The sequence below is a fragment of the Muntiacus reevesi genome, chromosome 1 (genome assembly GCF_963930625.1).
Source record: "Muntiacus reevesi chromosome 1, mMunRee1.1, whole genome shotgun sequence".
NCBI lineage: Eukaryota > Metazoa > Chordata > Mammalia > Artiodactyla > Cervidae > Muntiacus > Muntiacus reevesi.
The window spans coordinates 230,780,262-230,797,769 of NC_089249.1; the positions used below are offsets into that span (position 1 = coordinate 230,780,262).

Sequence of the window (17,508 nt, forward strand, 5' to 3'; positions counted from 1 at the left end):
TGACCCTATAATGGGGCAGACTGAGGCACTGACAAAGGAGGGGCTCGGCCGGAGACTACACAGTGAGACAAAGCGGAGCCAGAGCCGAACCGGAACCCCACGTGCAGTTTTTGATCTCCCATCAAATCGAGCCGGGTCTGCAAATCCAAGCTGATGGCCTTGGGCGGAAAGCTCGGACTACTGTTTTACTCCGACGCAACCTAAGGCTCCTCTCCTCCACCCACTGGGTCTGGTGTCTCCCACCTCCTCTAGCCTCGGGGCATGGGGAAGATTGTTCCCCCTCGAGCCTCCAGGGGTCTGCAAGGTCGTCAAGCACCACGGAGGCCGCTCTCGCCCCGCTTCTCAACGGTCCTGTTTCTGAGGCGGTTCAGCTTCGCCACCTGCCACCCCGTGTCTCTGTGTGATCTTTCTTGTGCAGCCAGCAAATGACACCTCTTCTACGGGACGCTGGGCCCACATCCCCGTGCCCTTGTCGCAGTTCACCTCTCCGCTACCCCCAAATACGCCTACACCCCCACTTCCTTTCGCTGACTGCCGTCCTTCCGGCTGGGCTCCCTTCTAATTGGCTGCCGGCAAGCTTCCTAAGGGACTCGGCCACTCGGAGGGCGCCACCGCGGCCACTCTAGCCGCTGTCCCGTGGTTTGGCCTCCCTCTTTCAGCCGCGAGCTCTATGGTGCTGGCGACGACATGTGGCGGCTCCCGGGACTCCTGAGCCGAGGTAAGGGCCGTCGGAGCCCCGGGTCTTAAACGGCACCTGAGACTTGGAACTGAGGAGGGAGCGGACAGGAGGACCAAGCTAAACGCAATAATGGGCGGTGCTAGAGCGGAGGAGAGGCAGAGTCGTAAGGGGCGGGGCTACAATCTGTGTCAAGGGGTCTTTGGAGTTTGAGATGTGGTTAGTGGGAAGAAGGTGGAGCGTAGAGCCTAGGAGTTGGTGGAGTTATTGGAAGAGGAGGAGTCAGGTAACCGAAGACAGTGCGCAGAGTCCTGGAAAGATGAGCAGAGTAGGCGGAGCCAATGGAAAGACGAGATTATTATAGAGACCAGGAGCGCCAAACTGAGCGAGAGTTTCTGTTTGAACGAATGGTCGTTTTAGAACAGTGGTTATCAGAAGGGCACGAAATCACCCAGGGAACTTTTTCAAAATAGCTCAACCCTGAATGACCCTGGTTTGTTTGGTTCTGGGGTGGCACGCTGGAATCTGTTGTAGGCAAAAGATTCTTACGTGTATCCTTGTTAAAGAACCTGTGCAGAAGCAAGTGCCAGTGTTTCCTGGGTTCCTGGGGTGGGGCTCTGTCAAGGGTCAGAGGGAAGACTGGTGGATAAGTCCTTGCCTCAATCCCGTTCATGTCAAAGTGACTGATCCTTGCTCTGTACAGCTCTTCCCCGTCTCCTGGGACCTGGCTTTCATGGGGTGACCCCCAAGTCCTCCAGCCCAGACGGGCCTCAGGCTACCTCCTCCAATCTGCTGGTTCCTGTGCCCAGTTTTGACAGGTGAGATACTGCCATTCTGTCGCCCCTGTGCTCCCTGGTCTCCCTCCACCCTCACTTAGGCCAGAACTTGATAGCCTCTGTTACATCTAGGTCCAGCCCCCACTGCCCTGGCCCAGGCACAAGCAGGGGCCCAAGGTCCCATGGATGGAAGGATGCCTTCCAGTGGATGTCTGCTCGTGGCTCCCGGAACACACTGTGGGATGCCATATCATGGGTAAGGCTTCCCCAGTCCTTTCCTTGACCTTTATGGTGGATGAGAATAATCCTGTTTGGAAGTGTAGCCTAGAAACAAGAACTAGGGCATCAGTGTGCCCACACTCAAAATTTGAATAACCCATGGTGTTGGAGCATATTTGGGGAGATATTGCTGATCCTGTTCCCCCTGCTCCCCATGTATATAATCCTCCTTTCATTCAGTAAACATTTATTGAACACCTTCATTGAGTCAGGCATTTTTTTCTAGGCCTTAGGGACATAGCAGAGAACAAGGTAGATATGATTCTTACCTTCATGACACTTCCCAACTAAATATTACTAAATAGCTAACTTTTAATTTATTAATAGATTCTCTGTAGATTATCTTATTTAATCCTTACAAAGCTTTACAGAGGAAATATAATATTCATTTTATAGATGAGGAAACTCAGGCTCTGAAAGTTTAGGTAACACTCTTATGAGCACACAGCTATTAAGTAGAAGAACCAGATTTTACTCTGGAGCTCATGCTGTTAGCTACTATGGTCTGTACCTTGGTTGCTGTATCTAGTATAGCTTGTAAAAGCACTCTGTACACATCCTAACCTGTAACAGTACTTAGTAAATATTTGTTGACTCTGATCTATAAAGGCAGAGGTTTAGTAACATGAGCTGACAGGAGGTCTATCAGGGCAGAATCTTTGCCTCTCAGATTCTGTTTTTAAGATACCCTAAATGAAGTTGACACTCACATCATTCTCATGTCCATCATTTCTCATCCCTCTCACTTTCATGCTGTGTACTTTGGGCAGGAGGTTTGACCTCTCTGAGCCTCAGGTGTTTAATCTTTAATTTGGTGTCATCAGCAAAGCTGAACCTGGAATGTCTCCACACCAAGGGCACTTCTCTCTGGGGAGCTGTGGCCTAGGGGCATAACACATCCTCGAGAGGCGAGTGTTTTCCCATTATGTCAATGATATGAACCCTAGGGTGACCCTGTAGTGAGTCCTTCTAGAAACTGGGTCTGGATCTCAGGGGTCCTGATGTCACTCCTGAGCTCTGTCACTACTGTCCATGTGAAAAAGCCTGACCTTGTTTATTCAGTCACTTACTCATGCATCTCTTCAACATTTATTTATTAGTGCTATATATATTAGGTGCCTGTATCTACTAGATTATATAGATAGATAGATAAGTCTATATCTACTAGACTATATCTATGGTCTACTAGGAATACATAGGTGAGCAAAACAGGCATGGTTCCTGCCCTTGTAGTGCTTAGAGACTAACAGGAGAGACAGACCTTGATGGATAACTGCAGAGATGACTGTTTAAGTACCAGTCTGATCTGCGTTCCACAGGGGAAGTTTGGGTGCTTGTGAGAGTGTGTAGTGGGCAAGCGGCCACAGCCAGAAATCAGGAAAGGCTTATCAAGGGAGTGACATTGGACTGTAGGAGTTGATCTATGGAGAGCTGTGTCCATTATATGCTGTCTTCCCCAGGGCACTCTGGCCGTGTTGGCCCTGCAGCTGGCAAGGCAGATCCACTTCCAGACGTCCCTTCCAGCAGGACCTTGGCGAGTGGAGCACTGCTCTTGGTACAGTCCGCTGGACCGCTTCCTCTCATCTCCCTTGAGGCACCCTTGTTCCTGTGAGTTCTCAGTCCCAGGGATAGGAGGGCTGGGCTGGGAGTTTCTCTGGGCCAGGAAGCATCTCTGGACACACCTCAGGAAAAGAGCCATCAGAGGCTCCTTGCCTTTCCTATCTGCAGTCAGAGGAAGGGGAATGGGAGGAAGTTCTATCCACCCAGGGTGTGGGCCACACCTGCCTCCAGGGTCCTCCCATGTCCTCCCCTCACCTTCCGTGGAGGGAGCCATGCGGGGGTCCAAATTCTAGTTATGGCTCCCTGCCCAATTCTCAGCCAGTTAGGTTATTCTCTGGTTAGTCAGTCATTAAAAAGTGAATCTTTGTGGTGGTGGCTTAGTCACTAAGTTGTGTCCAACTTTTGCGACCCCATGAACTATAGCCCACCAGGCTTGTCTGTCCATGGGATTTTCCAGGCAAGAATACTGGAATGGGTTGCCATTACCTTCTCCAGGGGATCTTCCCAACTCAGGAATCGAACTCTGGTCTCCTGCATTGCAAGCAGTACCCCTGCATTGCTGGTGGATTCTTTACCAACTGAGCCACCTTATTGACTGGCTATCATGTGCCATGGTACAGAGGCAGTGCAGTGCAGTGTAATGGTTACAGGTCTAGAGTCACACTGTCAGGATTCCAGCCCAGAACTGCTGAAACTAGTTTTGTGTCCCTGGACAAATCACTTAAAAAACAAACTTACTTATTTTTAGTTGTGTGCAGTACTCAGTGCCCTAGAGCATGTGGGTTCTTAGTTCCCAGACCAGGGATCAAATGTGTGTTCGCTGCATTGGAAGGTGGATTCTTAATCACTGGACCACCAGGGAAATCCCTGGATGAGTCACTTAACTTCCCTGTGCCTCAGTTTCTTCACCTGTAAAATGAGGAAATAATAAAACACACCCCATAGTTTTCTTGGAAGGACTAAATGAGTCGATACATGTGGAGAACTTAGAACAGTGCCTGGCATGTAGTAAGCACTCAGTAAGTATCACTTTAAGTTCTTGCCTTTATTATTATGACTACAATCATTATCAATATTACCATCAAACCAAGTGCTAAGTGCCAGGCTAGAAGAGTGAATAAAGTAGATGCCTCCCTGTGGCTGAAAGAATTGAAGCCGAGGAGAGATTTGTGCTTGAGGGATGTGGGTATCAGCAGAAATGTGGGCCCCTTTCCACCCCAGTGGAGGGAAGCCAGCCAAGGAAATGGAGGAGGAGGCATGTGACGGACATTTCTCAGGAGTTTCCAGATTCTTCCTTTGGTCCCTAAAATCTCAGCGAGGGCTCAGTCAGTCCCAGTAGGGTGAACTGATCCCCTTCTCTCTCTTTTTTTTATTTTATTTTATTTATTTGGCTGTATCACATGTGGGATCTTAGTTCCCTGCCTGGGAATCAAACCCACGTTCCCTGCATTGGAAGCACAGAATCTTAACCACTGGATCACCAGGCAAGCCCTGAACTGATCCCCTTCTGATATGACTGTTCTCACTGGCTCTTTCTAGCACTGCGGAGACACATTCTGCCTAGCTCTGATAGTCCAGCTCCCAGGCACACTGGCCTCGGGGAACGCAGACTGGGCCAGGAAGAACCCTCCACTCAGCCCAAGAGCATCTCTTCACCCAGCTCTTTGAGAGCAGCTAGGCATCAGGATCCCTCTGAGGAAGGTATGGCCCCAGCTACTAAAAGCAGAAGGCTGTGGCAGGGTGGGGTGGGGGTGGGGAATTGGGCAGGTGGACTTTTGTTGCTGCATATGCCAGCTAAGGGAATTGTCGTTTTTGTGAGTCCTCATGCTTTCTGGGGCAATTTGGAATTATTTTGGTTTTTGGCAATGGTGCTGGCTGGAAGGCTGGGGGCACTAGGATAGTGGGAGAAAAAAAAATAACACCTTTCTCCTTTGCCCTTTCCCTCACAGATCCCAGTGACATCAGCTTCCTACATGCCAGAAATAGCTTTAAGTCCAAGCTGAAGCCGGCCCAACCTCAGCCCACTGACGAAAAGCAGGTATTGTCCAGATGTGGCCACCTGGATCCCCATAACATTTCCTTAAACGGGCAGCACTCCCAGGGAACTGTCCCATGATGAGTCTATGTTTCTTCCCCAGGAACAAGAGAAATCAAAAAGTCCTTCCCTCGAGGAGGCCGTGACCTCCATTCAGCAGCTCTTCCAGCTCAGTGTTTCCATCGCTTTCAACTTCCTAGGTAACTGGGTGGACCCTGCCTCAAGGAAGGCAGATGGGAAAATGGGAAAGATATGGGGTAGGTCAAATAAGGCCAGGGCAGTGAATGGTTTAATAATAACATAAATAAACATGAGAGAGTTTATTTTCTCCAAGGTATGTTGACCAAAGCTGGCATAATGGCTCAGTCGTGTCAGGGACCTATTTTCAGTCCAGTGGTTCTGCCATTCTTAAAACAGGCTAAAGATCCAGTTTGCCTCATATGTAAATAATAGCCAGCTGGAAGGGGGAAGCTGGAAGGGTGAGAAAGCTGAAAAACCACTCCTTCACAACTTAGAAGTTGCACACATTATTGTCCAGAATGAAGACTTGAAGTTATATGTAGTCTCAGAGTAGCCTGGGAAATGTAGCCATTAGTTGAATGACCATATACTTACCTGGAAATTCTGTTACTGTGTAAGAAGGAGAAAAATCTTGGGATGACACTTTGATTTTCTGCCATACTTAGGCAAACACAGTCTTCTGAGGTTTGTTGCAGGCCCTCAAGTGCCCTTACTTACCCACATCTGGAGACCCAGATACCTGTCCAACATATGTCCTATTCTCCGCAGTGACCTGGCTTGTTTCAGGCCTTCTCATGTGGAGACCCAGATCCCCGGCAGCATCTCTTGGAGTCTAATGGGCCTGTGGGTGAAAGGCTGGGATTCATTCAGTACAGATGTATTAGGCAGTCACCTTTGCTAAGCCCTGTTTTAGTTGTTGGAGACACGGTGATTCACAAAACAAAGTCCTTACTCTCATAGAGCTGCTGTGTGAGCTGAGGGAGAGAAAACAATAAATTGACAAACAAAAAAGAGAATTTCAGTTGATGATAAATCTTATGGAGAAAATTACTCAGGGGGATGCATTAGTGACTTGGGCAAGGAGCAGCTCTGATTTGGAAGGCCTTGACCTGACTAAATCACAGATGGAAAGATCCTTGACCTGGCTGACAAAAATAAGCCAGTCTTGTTTCCATTTGGAGAAAGCTTTCCAAGCTGAGGGTATAGGTCCTGAGTGCAAAGGTCCTGAGGCAGGATTGAGTTTTGTTTGTTTAAAGGGAAAAAAGCGTGAATGTGGCTGGAGCTCTGGGGTCACCAGGAGACTAGAAAGAGATGAAATTAGAGAAACAGGCAGGGGCCAGATCAGATCAGACCTTCTGAGCCACAGTGGATGAGACAGGAAGCCACTGGAGGGTTTTGTACTGCAGCAGGAAGTGGGCAGTCATGTGATCTGATCTACTTTTAAAGATCTCTCTGCCTGTGGAACTTGCCTGGTGGTCTCGTGAGGTCAAGACTCTGTGCTCCCAATGCAGGGGACGTGCGTTCGATCCCTGGTCAGGGAACTAGATTCTGCATGATTTAAGTACAGCCAAATTAAAAAAAAAAGAAAAGAAAAAAAATCTCTGCCTGCTGTGTAGACAGATGTGGATCATAGGAATGCCAGAAGGGAAACAGGAAACTAGCTTGGAGCTGATGGTTAAACAAAACATGATGGTGACTTGGTCTAGGTTAGAGGCAGAGGAGCCAATGTGGGGAATGGAGACAGGGTGGGATCCTTCGCCCTCTGGAGTCTCCTCCTCAAGGACAGAGGGCTCTCTGAACCCTCGACAGTGAGTTTTCAGGCAGCCGGGAGGTGACTCATTCACTGCTGGCTGAATGGAATCCAGCTTCCACCTCATTAGCTTTTTGTGATTTTTGATGGGCAGACAGTCTTCTGAGAATTTTCTTGCCCATTCCTTCCTTCATATACATATTCATTTATTCAGCAAGTGCTCAGCACTGTGGCAGAGCACAAAGGGAGCGTAAGCCATAATCATATTTTGCATTTGTATAGAGCTTTCACCCTATGCAGAGTTATTTCTTCTACATTCTTTTTCTGCTTCTGCCTCCGGGATTTTACAGTCTAATTGAGGAGACAGGGCTTGTACTCTCGAAACAGTTTAGTTCCTAGAAAAAGGCTTATATATGAAGTAAGTGCCAGAAGAGTGTTTAAAGCCTGAGTGTGGTCTGAAGATTCTAGAGCAGAAACAGGTTGGGATGGCCTGATGATGGAGGCAGAAAAAGGCATCCCAGGCAGGAAAAACAGACTTAGAGTTGAGAGAAGACTGTGCCCAGCCTCTTCCCTGTTTTCCTTTTTGTTCGGGTGATAAAAAGGACATGGGCTTTGGAGCTGAACTCTCTTATATTATCTCTCACAGTTTCCTCATAAAGCAGGATTAACAGTATCAGCTGTATCAGTTACATTATGTTGGTGACAAGCAGCCTAAACCCACTTTGGCTAACCTAAGCACAAAAGGAATCTATTGGGATCTATGGATTCCTGCCAAAGAATCAGAAAGGACAAGAATCAGAGAGGCTCCAGAGATCTAGGGGGCAGTAACTGAGCATCAATGTCTGCAGAGTGCTGCCATCAGAATAACCTGCAGGAGCTGTTCTCTCTCCTGTTGCAACCAGATCAAGATTCAGATTCCTGAGAGAGGGTCTCATTGGTTGGGAAGAGCAGAGGTACATTGATTGACAGCACTAGGGGGAGGACTGTTCCCAAAGGGAAATTAGGATGCTGTTCCCAAGAGAAGGATGGAGTACAGGAGGGCAGAACCCACGGATGTCTATGGCAAATCAGTGAAATATTCAGAGGATGGAAATACATACATGCAAGGTGTCTAGCACGAAAAAGAAAGGAAGGAGCCTCTGGGTATCTGACTAAGGATGTGGGGAAGTTCACAGAGGAAGCTGTGTTTACACCCTGTGCTTTCTTACAGGGACAGAGAACATGAAGAATGGGGACTACATGGCAGCCTTTTCTTACTTCCAGAAAGCAGCGGACCGCGGCTACAGCAAAGCACAGTACAACGTGGGCTTGTGTCACGAGCATGGCAGGGGCACCCCCAGGGACCCCAGCAAGGTACTGCACCTCCTCCTGCGTCCAGGCCCATTGCATGTGCTGCATTGCCCATAGTGACCTCCAGAAATGAGCAGGGGGCAGGGCTTGGGAAAGTCCGGCTTCTCTCTCCAAGCCAGGAGGGAAAAATAAATGTCTCCAGCTTCTCAGAATTTAAACTCCAAACACAGGAAGGCCAGGGACCTTGTCTTTCTTCTTTGCAGCTATATCCTCATGACCTAGAATGTTACCTTGATGAATGGATTAATTAATTCTAAAAAGTAGGGTAGGCAAAGATGTTGTACATAAGAATGTTATTTCTTAGAATTGTATATGGTGGCCCAAAATAGGGAAACAATTTGAAGTTCCTCCAATAGAGAATTGGTTAGTAACATCTATGTTGGCCTTAAAAATGACGTACTATATCTATATTTATTTACAGGGGAAGGTATTCATGGTGTATTACTTTTTTTAAACTAGCAGCTTTTTTAACAGTTTTATTTATTTTATTTATTTATTTTTGGCTGTTCTGGGTCTTCATTGCTGCATGGGCTTGTCTCTAGTTGCAGAGACCGGGGGCTGCTCTTTGTTGCAGTGCACAGACTTCTCATCATGGTGGCTTCTCTTGTTGCAGAACATGGGCTCTGGGGTGCATGGGCTTCCATAATTGCAGCTCTAGGACCCTAGAGTACAGGCTCAGTAGTTGTGGCGCATAGGCTTAGTTGCTCTGCAGTAATGTAGGATCTTCTCTGACCAGGGATCGAACCTGCATCTCTTGCATTGGCAGGTGGATTCTTTATCACTGAGCCACCAGGGTGTAGTGTTAAGTGAAAAAAAATAATAGGTTACAAAAAGTGTAATTCTCTCTATCCCTACACACACACACACACACACACACAGATATGTGTGTGTGAATACATATATAATGTCTATATATATGTTAATATTATAGCGTATGGGGGAAGGCTGTACACTAAAATATTAACAGAGAATGATCTTCAGAAGGCATGATTTCTTGGAATTTTGTTTCTATTTTTGACTTATTTGTATTTTCTGACTAATCTATTGATATAACAATTATATATTGTTTAATTAAAGTAATTTTTTAAAACTTCATTCCAAAAAAAGGCAGCCTACAGAGCTCTCAGTTGACTGGATGTTTTTCCCTTCACCCCAGGCAGCCTTTTATTACCAACTGGCTGCCAGCCAGGGCCACAACCTTGCTCAGTACCGCTATGCGAGGTGCCTGCTACAAGACCCTGGCTCCTCGTGGGACCATGAGCGGCAGGGGGCAGTGTCCATGCTGAAGCGGGCTGCAGACTCAGGCTTACGGGAGGTGAGTGCCATTGGTAGGGTCTTTCCTGGGTACTTGGGTTGTGCGGAACTAGGCAGTAACCAGAATACCTTTCTCCTTCCTCCTTGACCGCAGGCCCAAGCTTTCCTCGGGGTGCTTTTTACCAAGGAGCCCTACGTGGACGAGCAGAGAGCTGTGAAATACCTTTGGCTTGCAGCCAACAATGGGGTATGAGGTCTCCATATCCAGGCATGATGGGGATCAAATTGGAGAAAGGAAGGGATTTGGGAATGGGTACCGTGCTTAGAAGAAGGTTGATAGGAGCATTGGGCCGGCTTCAAGCCTTAACTCTCGCTAACTTACTGTGTGCCCCTTGGGCAGGTCCAGTGGTGTGCTGGTATTGGCTCACACCAGCGTAGAAGACCTGTCGTTAGTTTGAAATCAGCTGTGGGGGGAGCATTAGCACCATGGAATTGCCAAATGCTACACAGCTGGGCTTTTCCCTTTAGAGAGCTAGTTGTTAGACATTTACTAGCATACTACTGAACTGGTCACTTGTTTTCCTCATCTCTAAGACTGGAGTAATAATGCCTGCCTGACCTGCCTACTGCTTCACAGGGTTGTTGTGAGGATCAGGATCTAACTGAGATAATAAATGTGAAAGCACTTTGAAAAGCGCACACATAAAAGGTGTACCATCACAAGGAACTTAGTCCAGGGAAGTCAGAAGACACGTGAGGTGAAGACATTGAGCAGTTTTGGGGGTAGAGGATGTCTGGTTGTCTATGAAGTAGGGATTGGCATCCAGGTAGCATGACCCAGAGTCTGTTCCAGAGAGCGTTAGCATAAATAATACAAGGAAAAAATGTTCAGATAGGTTCAGGAAATATTGAGTTAAACAGATATTTTTAATGCAGGAAATTTCAAAGCTTTATGTGACTGAATCACTGAAAAGACGTCTGTGGGTCTGCTGTATCCTCAAGTGTCTTTGACCAGTGTATATATTTTTTGAGTTGTATCTTGAAGGACCAGGAGCCCTGATTTAAAGTCAGCAGTGGCCATGTACTAGAATTTCCCTGCATAAGGGCTGCTGCTCCTCTTTGCTTTCTGGCCAACATGGTGATGGCTTCGGTGAGCTCTTGGGCATCAAAATACTTCTCCTTTTTCACTCTGTTCACTCTGTGTTGTCCAAAGTATCTGCGGCGGTGGCATGCATGCTCAGTCATGCCTGATTCTTTGTGACCTCATGGACTTGCCTGCCAAGCTCCTCTGTCCATGGGATTTTCCAGGCAAGAATACTGCAGTGGGTTGCCATTTCTTACTCCAGGGGATCTTCCCAACACAGGGATTGAACTCACCTCTCCTGCATTGGTGGACGAATTCTTTACCACTGAGCTACATGGGAAGCCCAAAGTATCTGCAGTACCTGTCAAAAGGGGACCAGTGTCACCAAACAGTACCAGTCTCTGTGCCTGCCTTTCCATGAAATAACTGCAGAGCCTTCCTAGAGCTGGGTGGGCCTCGGGACCATGTGAGGGACAATCCTGGGGACACCCTGGCCTGTGTTAGACACCCAGCAGGCCAGGTGGAAAAGTACACAAAGGGATGTTGTATAACACATACGTGCATAAGAGCATGGGTATTTTGACCTGATTGTGTTCTAACCTGGCCTGTAGCCATGAGTCTACCGTATTTATTACAAAGACTCTGGTCTACATGTTACAGAAACTTTCCAGAAATTTGACTTTAGAAAGCAGAAGAGAAATGGAACCATGATTGGGAGACTGAATAAAATGAAAATATTTATTATAGAGAGGGAGAGAGGAACGATGTGGGCAGTGACAAGTATGATAACAATAACACTAATTTAGACACTTTCCATGTACTGACACATTTAATCTTAATCACAGAGTTAATAAGGTTGGTGCTGTTATTAGTCCCACTTTACAGATGAGGAGACAGGCACAGAGACATAGACTATCATGTCTGAGGTTACACAGCTGGGAAGTGGTGAAGCCAAGACTGGAACTCAGGAATCTGGCTGTACAGACTGGGTTCCTGATGCCTACCTGATACTGCTAGTTCTCAGCGAGAGAGAGAGAGGACCCAGAGCCAAAGGCAAAGGGATAAAAGCGTTTTAACCTTTCAAAGGAGGAGGAACACGTTGTCAGTAACATAGGCTTTGTAACCATCCAGGTAGAGATCAGGAAGGCATACAGGGCTTGCAGAAGCCCAGCCTCTACCCTCTACCAGGAGAAACAGCTCCTGGCTCTTTCAGGAAAACCTAGGGGCCTGACTCCTTGTGCTCCCATAGCAGGACTGAGTGCCTCTCATAGACTTCGCTTCTGCACACTTTCAGTACCATCCTCAGCAAGTTTCCACATTGCTCTGGCTGGAATCGCTCTGGGTGGAGGGATCCCTGTTTCCTCTGTTCTGGGTCTCTGGCTCTTCAGAGTTGAGATCCCTTGGTCCGGTAAGGGAGTCGGGGCTGGGCCTGACCCTGCGGACGTGAAGCGCCAGCCTGCTGACTGCTGCACCTTCCTCCTGCCCATCGTTTCAGTTCTCAGTCCTTCCTGTGTCTGTCCATGTCTTCCTTTAGGACTCACAGAGCAGATACCACTTGGGAATTTGCTATGAGAAGGGCCTTGGGGTACAGAGGAGTCTGGGAGAGGCCATGAGATGTTACCAGCAGTCAGCAGCTCTGGGGAACACGCCCGCCCAGGAGAGGCTGCGGGCCCTCTTCTCCACGGAGGCAGCAGGTACAGACGAGAATCACAACCATCAGGTCCCTCCCTGAGCTCCGTACCCTGCGATAGAGAAGCAGGTGACGGTAGCCTTCTGTCTCTCTGTTACTTCCTGCTCCAGTGGTGTGTACGAGCCCAGCTTTCTGAGTCTGACAGATCAAACCTGAGTTTTAACCCCTGCTCTGTCACTGAACTTGGATTGCATGTACTTGCACCTCTGTTTCTTCACCTCTGAAAACTCATTAGGTTGTTTGTCCTTTAAGAGTGGAGTCTCTGTTTTCCCCTACTGGGGGAAAGTACTGTGGAAGTCCTGTAATCAAATCCCAGCAGCCTTCAAAGTCAAATTTCCTGGGGATTCCCAGTCCCTTTACCAGTTCCGTGGGCTGGGAAGCCTGATGTGGGGCTCAGAACCTTCATAAGAGTGGGAGAACTTCTGTGATACAGTTATTTTTGTTTGTGGGCCACCCACCTGGCGGGTATGGGGTTTAATTTTACTGTGATTGTGTCCCCTCTTACCATCTCATTGCGGCTTCTCCTTTGTCTTTGGATGTGGGATATCTTTTCTTGGTAGGTTCCCGCATCCTCCCGTCGATGATTGTTCAACAGCTAGTTATTGGTACTCTCACAGGAGGAGATGAGGGTATGTCATTCTACTCTGCCATCTTGGAATCAATCTCTGGAAACTCATTGAGGATTAAATGAGACGACAGCCAAAGGCTTAGCATAGCCTGGCGCATAGTAGGTGTTGAATACATGGTGGCCTCTCAGATGACTCATCAGGAGGGACACTATCCTGAGGCTGCCTCCAGGCCCTGACTTACGGTCTAGGGCTCTGGGAGCCCTGCTCACCCCTGACTCACTCTGGCTGACCTGGTGAACAATACCAGGGGAGCCAAGTCCTTCAAGAAACCCTTGCTCCAAAGTAGAAGTCCAAGAACACAAGGTAAGAGTTGCTCTCCCTTCTCCTCACAGCCCCAGGGCCCAGCGACCTAGCAGTGAGAGGACTGAAGTCGTTTTCTAGCCCCTCTCTCTGCAGCCTGAACAGGAGCCTGCTGGCAGGAGCCTCTTGCCTGCCACACGCCTCCAGCACAGGGAACCTTGGCCTCCTCTGTAGAAGCGGGCATCTCCGAGCCAGCCCTGGAGCCCCCAGCAGGGCCATCCCCCAACACCCCTACCCCTTGGAAAGGAGTCTCGTCAGACTGGGTTTTGGCTAAGGTGAGATAAGATGCAGTCACCAGGACCTCTCTGGTGCTAGAGGGAGGGGCGGGCAGGGAGGAGGTGAAATGGCAACAAAAATAGGGTGTCAGTATCCCTTTCTGGGGTGGAAATTCCGTGGGAGCGTAGGTTTTTGAGCCATTTCAAGTACATGGCTAATAGATGACTCTGATCATTTCTCAAAGGCCCACAAATGAGCTGTGGATCCATTCACAGTCATTTCTGGTCTGTGCATAAAAGATTCCTTCATTGACCTGGGGAAAACATTATACTGAAGGGGCCAGAGACCCTGGTCCTCGCCTTGGCCTTTGTCTTTGAGAAATCACTTCCCTTCCCCATGGCCTGGCCTCAGTTTCCTCAGGTTCAGACTACATCATTTTTTGCCAGCATCTGATGTGTGTGCCTCCGGTGGTTTACAAGAGGATTTTAGGTAGCATTCAAACTAATATTTTTTTGTTTTAGTATTTGTACTGTTAAGATATATTATAAAATGTGATTAGCATATTATAGTTTCACAGATATTAAAAAATAGTGAATCACATTCGAGAAAAACCTTGTGACATTGCATAAAGGGAGCACAGATCCCAAGAGGTGGCAAAAGTCATGGGGTGGTTCCACAAATGCCTACAGCTCAGGAAATGCTGAATCATGTTGCTTTTGTTCATCTCCACTAGATCCACGATTGTCTCCATTTCACCTTTGATTTAGAAGGAAGGAGCTTAGTGTCCAAATGCCTGATGTAACTGTTTGACTTTTTCAGGCCTCCACACTTCACTCAGCCCTAAAGATGGAGCCTGCGAGTTCTCAGAGAGATACCACATCTTGAATCCCAAAGAAGAGGCCAGTTATCCACCTGCCTCCCCAAAGAACCTTAAGTACCTGGCCAGCACAGTCAAGAAGAGGGAAGTGTATAAAGACCCAGGTTCTAGCCACATCCCTTCGAAGCAGTGGCCTGACTCACTGTGTTGTTTCCTCAACTATAGACCAAGGGCAGCGGTGTCTGCCCTCCTACCCGCTAGGGCTGAGGTGGGACATTTCACTGCGAAAGGCCCTTGGTGCACACTCAGGCCCGAGGAGGCAGAGTTATGCCCTGTTTCCATGGGTTTGTGAGTCATCAGGCCAGGACTAGGATCCTGCCTCTTGACCCCTGGCCCAGGGCTCTTTCACACAGTTCTCACTGAAATTTTATGTGAAAGCCTTATTTTCATCCTGCCTACAGGAGGGAGATTGAGCCCCAGGAGTCTTGGTACCAGAGAGTGTAGATTTCGAGATCCTCGTTTGTGAAAGGTTTGTGCCAGAAATGGATGGGAGTTTAATAAAAGAGATACTAGAGATTATCTCATCACTCTTGCCCTTGAGTATGTTGGGGAAAGCCAGGGAGACGGGCAGGGGAAGCTGAAAGCTGAGGCTCCATTCTCATATCTAAACTCTCCATTAACCAATTTAAAGGGTCTTAAAAGCTTCTCCAAGAGAGCGACATAGAAAAAAATGATTTCTGAGTCAACGCTAATGACTCCAATTACTGAATTTGTGCATAGCTGTTCCCTGGCTTCTGGATGTTAGCCCAAGTTCAATAGCAGAGATGTGGTTGAGGGTGCGGGGTGGGAGGGACTGAGGACCAAGCCCCTAGAAACTGTTCAAATGGGAAAGACCACCCAGCATGGCTAGCTCCAAGTGGGGAGGATCTGGGGAGGGGAGTTCTCCACATTTCTCTCTCTGCCAGCCGCACCCCCTCCCACTTCTAGTGGTCTCGCCACTGGAGCCCTAAGCTTCCTCCAGCTCCCGCGTCTCCCCTGCCCTCTACTCACTTTCCAGGGTTGCCCTGTACACGGGCCTCACCCTCCTGGTTCCCTCCTGTGACTTCCTCCCACAGATGGTTCCTTGGAAGCAGGGACTTTTTCTTTGGATTCCAGTATCCTCAGCACTTAGCATGAGGCCCGGTTGTGCAGCTAAGGGCTCAAGATACACACTGGTTAAAGCTCAGGGTTTGAAGCTGGGCAGTGCACTCATCTCTCTGCCAAAAAAAAAAAGGTTTCTGTGGTCAGATAAGTTTGGGAAACGCTGCACTAGACATCCCCTTTTTATAGATTCACAATATACATCAGCATATTCAAGGTTCCAAGAAGTCCTGCAGTAAAGAACTTGGTTAACCGAGTGCTCCCCTCATAGAGCTGGGCAGAGCCCAGCTCCCCTCAGATAGCTGGTGAGCCTTCCTGGGGCACCCCTGTGTAAAGTGTCACTTCCTGCCTTCCCATGGAGCCACGCTTCCCAGCCTCTTCCCCTCCTTTTGTCCCTGGGGGTTCTCTGATTATCAGCTCCTCTGGTCATGCCTGGGGCCAAGGGGCAGTTCAGACAGTCTGGGGACCTTGGGCCTCCTGTGGTGATGGCCAGGTAGGGCTCTCCCTCCCCCTCGGTTGTTACAAATTAAGTACTAATCCAATCTGGCATGCAATATACAGAGGGGGGATATTTTTAAGCTCCCGTTGTGGAGAAGGAAGGATGGAGAGTCTTGAGAGAAATGTTGTCAAGGGACCAAAAATCCTTGGCTGTTTCAGTCCCTGCAGTCTCTGTACAGCCCCAGGGGATGGACTTCCTCGCAGCCCCTGGAACCGCTGTGCTTTTGCCATTAAAATTCCTCTATTAATGACTCATTGTCAGTGCCCTGAAAGGAAATGTGAGGGGAGGCTAGGGAGGTGGCCCCTGTTAGCAGGGCCAACCTGGGTCCAGATGACCCAACGTTGGAGTCCTGGTGCCCTCAGCAGTGAGCCCTTTGCCAAGGCCCTGCTGCCTCAGTTTCCTTATCTGGAGACGCTGTTTTCAGAGGGCCCTGCCGCTGTGGCTTCCCTGGTGGCTCAGTCGGTAAAGAATTCGCCTACAGTGCAGGAAACCCGAGTTCAATCTCTGGGTTGGAAAGATCCCCTGGATAAAGGAATGACTACCCACTCCAGTATTCTTGCCTAGAGAATTCCATGGACAGAGGAGCCTGGTGGGCTATAGTCCATGGGGTCACAAAGAGTCAGACATGACTAACACTTTAACTTTTCACTGAAACTGCAGACATTGTTTGGTTCATTCTATCTTCAGTGCAGGGCATTTAGCAAATGTTCAGTAAATTTCATTCAGTGAATGAGTGATTCTATGCATTATCTTCTCTCCACCTGACATCAGCCAGTGCCAGGACTACCCAATACATAGGAATTGCTTTAAAATATTTAAATGAGTCTGTGTACCCCTCCCCTCACTGCCATTCTTAGTGCTACTTCTGACCCTTTGTAATTACTCATAAATACAAAATGTTTGTTGAATAAATGTTTCTGATCATGCCTCCCACCCCTGACTCACTATATTGTACCCACTTACTCAGTCGGGACTAGAAAATACTGACCTATTTTCTAGGTGCACACTGCGTGCCAGGCTGAGCCTGTGCTGAAACTTCCCCTCCCCTTCCTGTCTTGCTGTGTTGGGGATTCGGTTCTCTCCAGAGTCCCAAGGGTGGTAGTTGCCATATCCCTCTCACTTCAGTCAGAGGAGAGGTAGGGTCAGTGAGCTGCCAAGCTGAAGTTGGGTGACAGACAGGGAGGCTGCCTGTCAATCTCGAAACTGCCCCCGGGCTCCAAGTGAGCACCGCGTTGTGGCGCTCCTAGTGCTGGAGAATGGCTGACTATTGATAAAAAAAAATGTCCCCCTGCGCTTTCCAAATTAAGACGACATTTAACCGAGTGCTCGCTAGCTCGCCTGCTCCTTCAGTCTCCCGGGGGACAGAGCCCAGCTTGGGGAAAGATGTTTGAGCATGTCCAAAGCCTCAGCTCTGACATCTCAGCTGATGTCA

At 48.4% G+C, this 17,508-nt stretch overlaps 1 protein-coding gene across 2 annotated transcripts; it reads left to right on the forward strand.

The window, feature by feature from the left end:
• The first annotated feature begins 565 nt into the window (after positions 1-565).
• DELE1 (DAP3 binding cell death enhancer 1) lies at positions 566-17,009 on the forward strand. 2 transcript variants are annotated; one of them, XM_065918786.1, is made up of 13 exons: positions 566-718; positions 1,380-1,494; positions 1,585-1,708; positions 3,192-3,339; positions 4,831-4,992; positions 5,241-5,329; positions 5,430-5,526; positions 8,308-8,450; positions 9,604-9,762; positions 9,856-9,948; positions 12,320-12,479; positions 13,437-13,679; positions 14,440-17,009. In XM_065918786.1, the coding sequence occupies exons 1-12, from the start codon at positions 688-690 to the stop codon at positions 13,676-13,678; spliced, it is 1,563 nt and encodes a 520-aa protein (XP_065774858.1). In that variant the 5' UTR covers positions 566-687; the 3' UTR covers position 13,679; positions 14,440-17,009. The 2 variants fall into 2 exon arrangements, with proteins under 2 accessions (XP_065774858.1, XP_065774859.1); XM_065918787.1 differs by lacking the exons at positions 13,437-13,679; positions 14,440-17,009 and adding an exon at positions 13,036-13,421.
• The last annotated feature ends 499 nt before the right edge of the window (positions 17,010-17,508 follow it).

Coding starts and splice junctions, on each gene's coding strand:
- DELE1 (XM_065918786.1), top strand. CDS start 688: ATGTGGCGGCTCCCGGGACTCCTGAGCCGAG. Junction 719..1,379: donor CCCGGGACTCCTGAGCCGAG/GTAAGGGCCGTC, acceptor TGCTCTGTACAG/CTCTTCCCCGTCTCCTGGGA. Junction 9,763..9,855: donor CAGACTCAGGCTTACGGGAG/GTGAGTGCCATT, acceptor CCTTGACCGCAG/GCCCAAGCTTTCCTCGGGGT.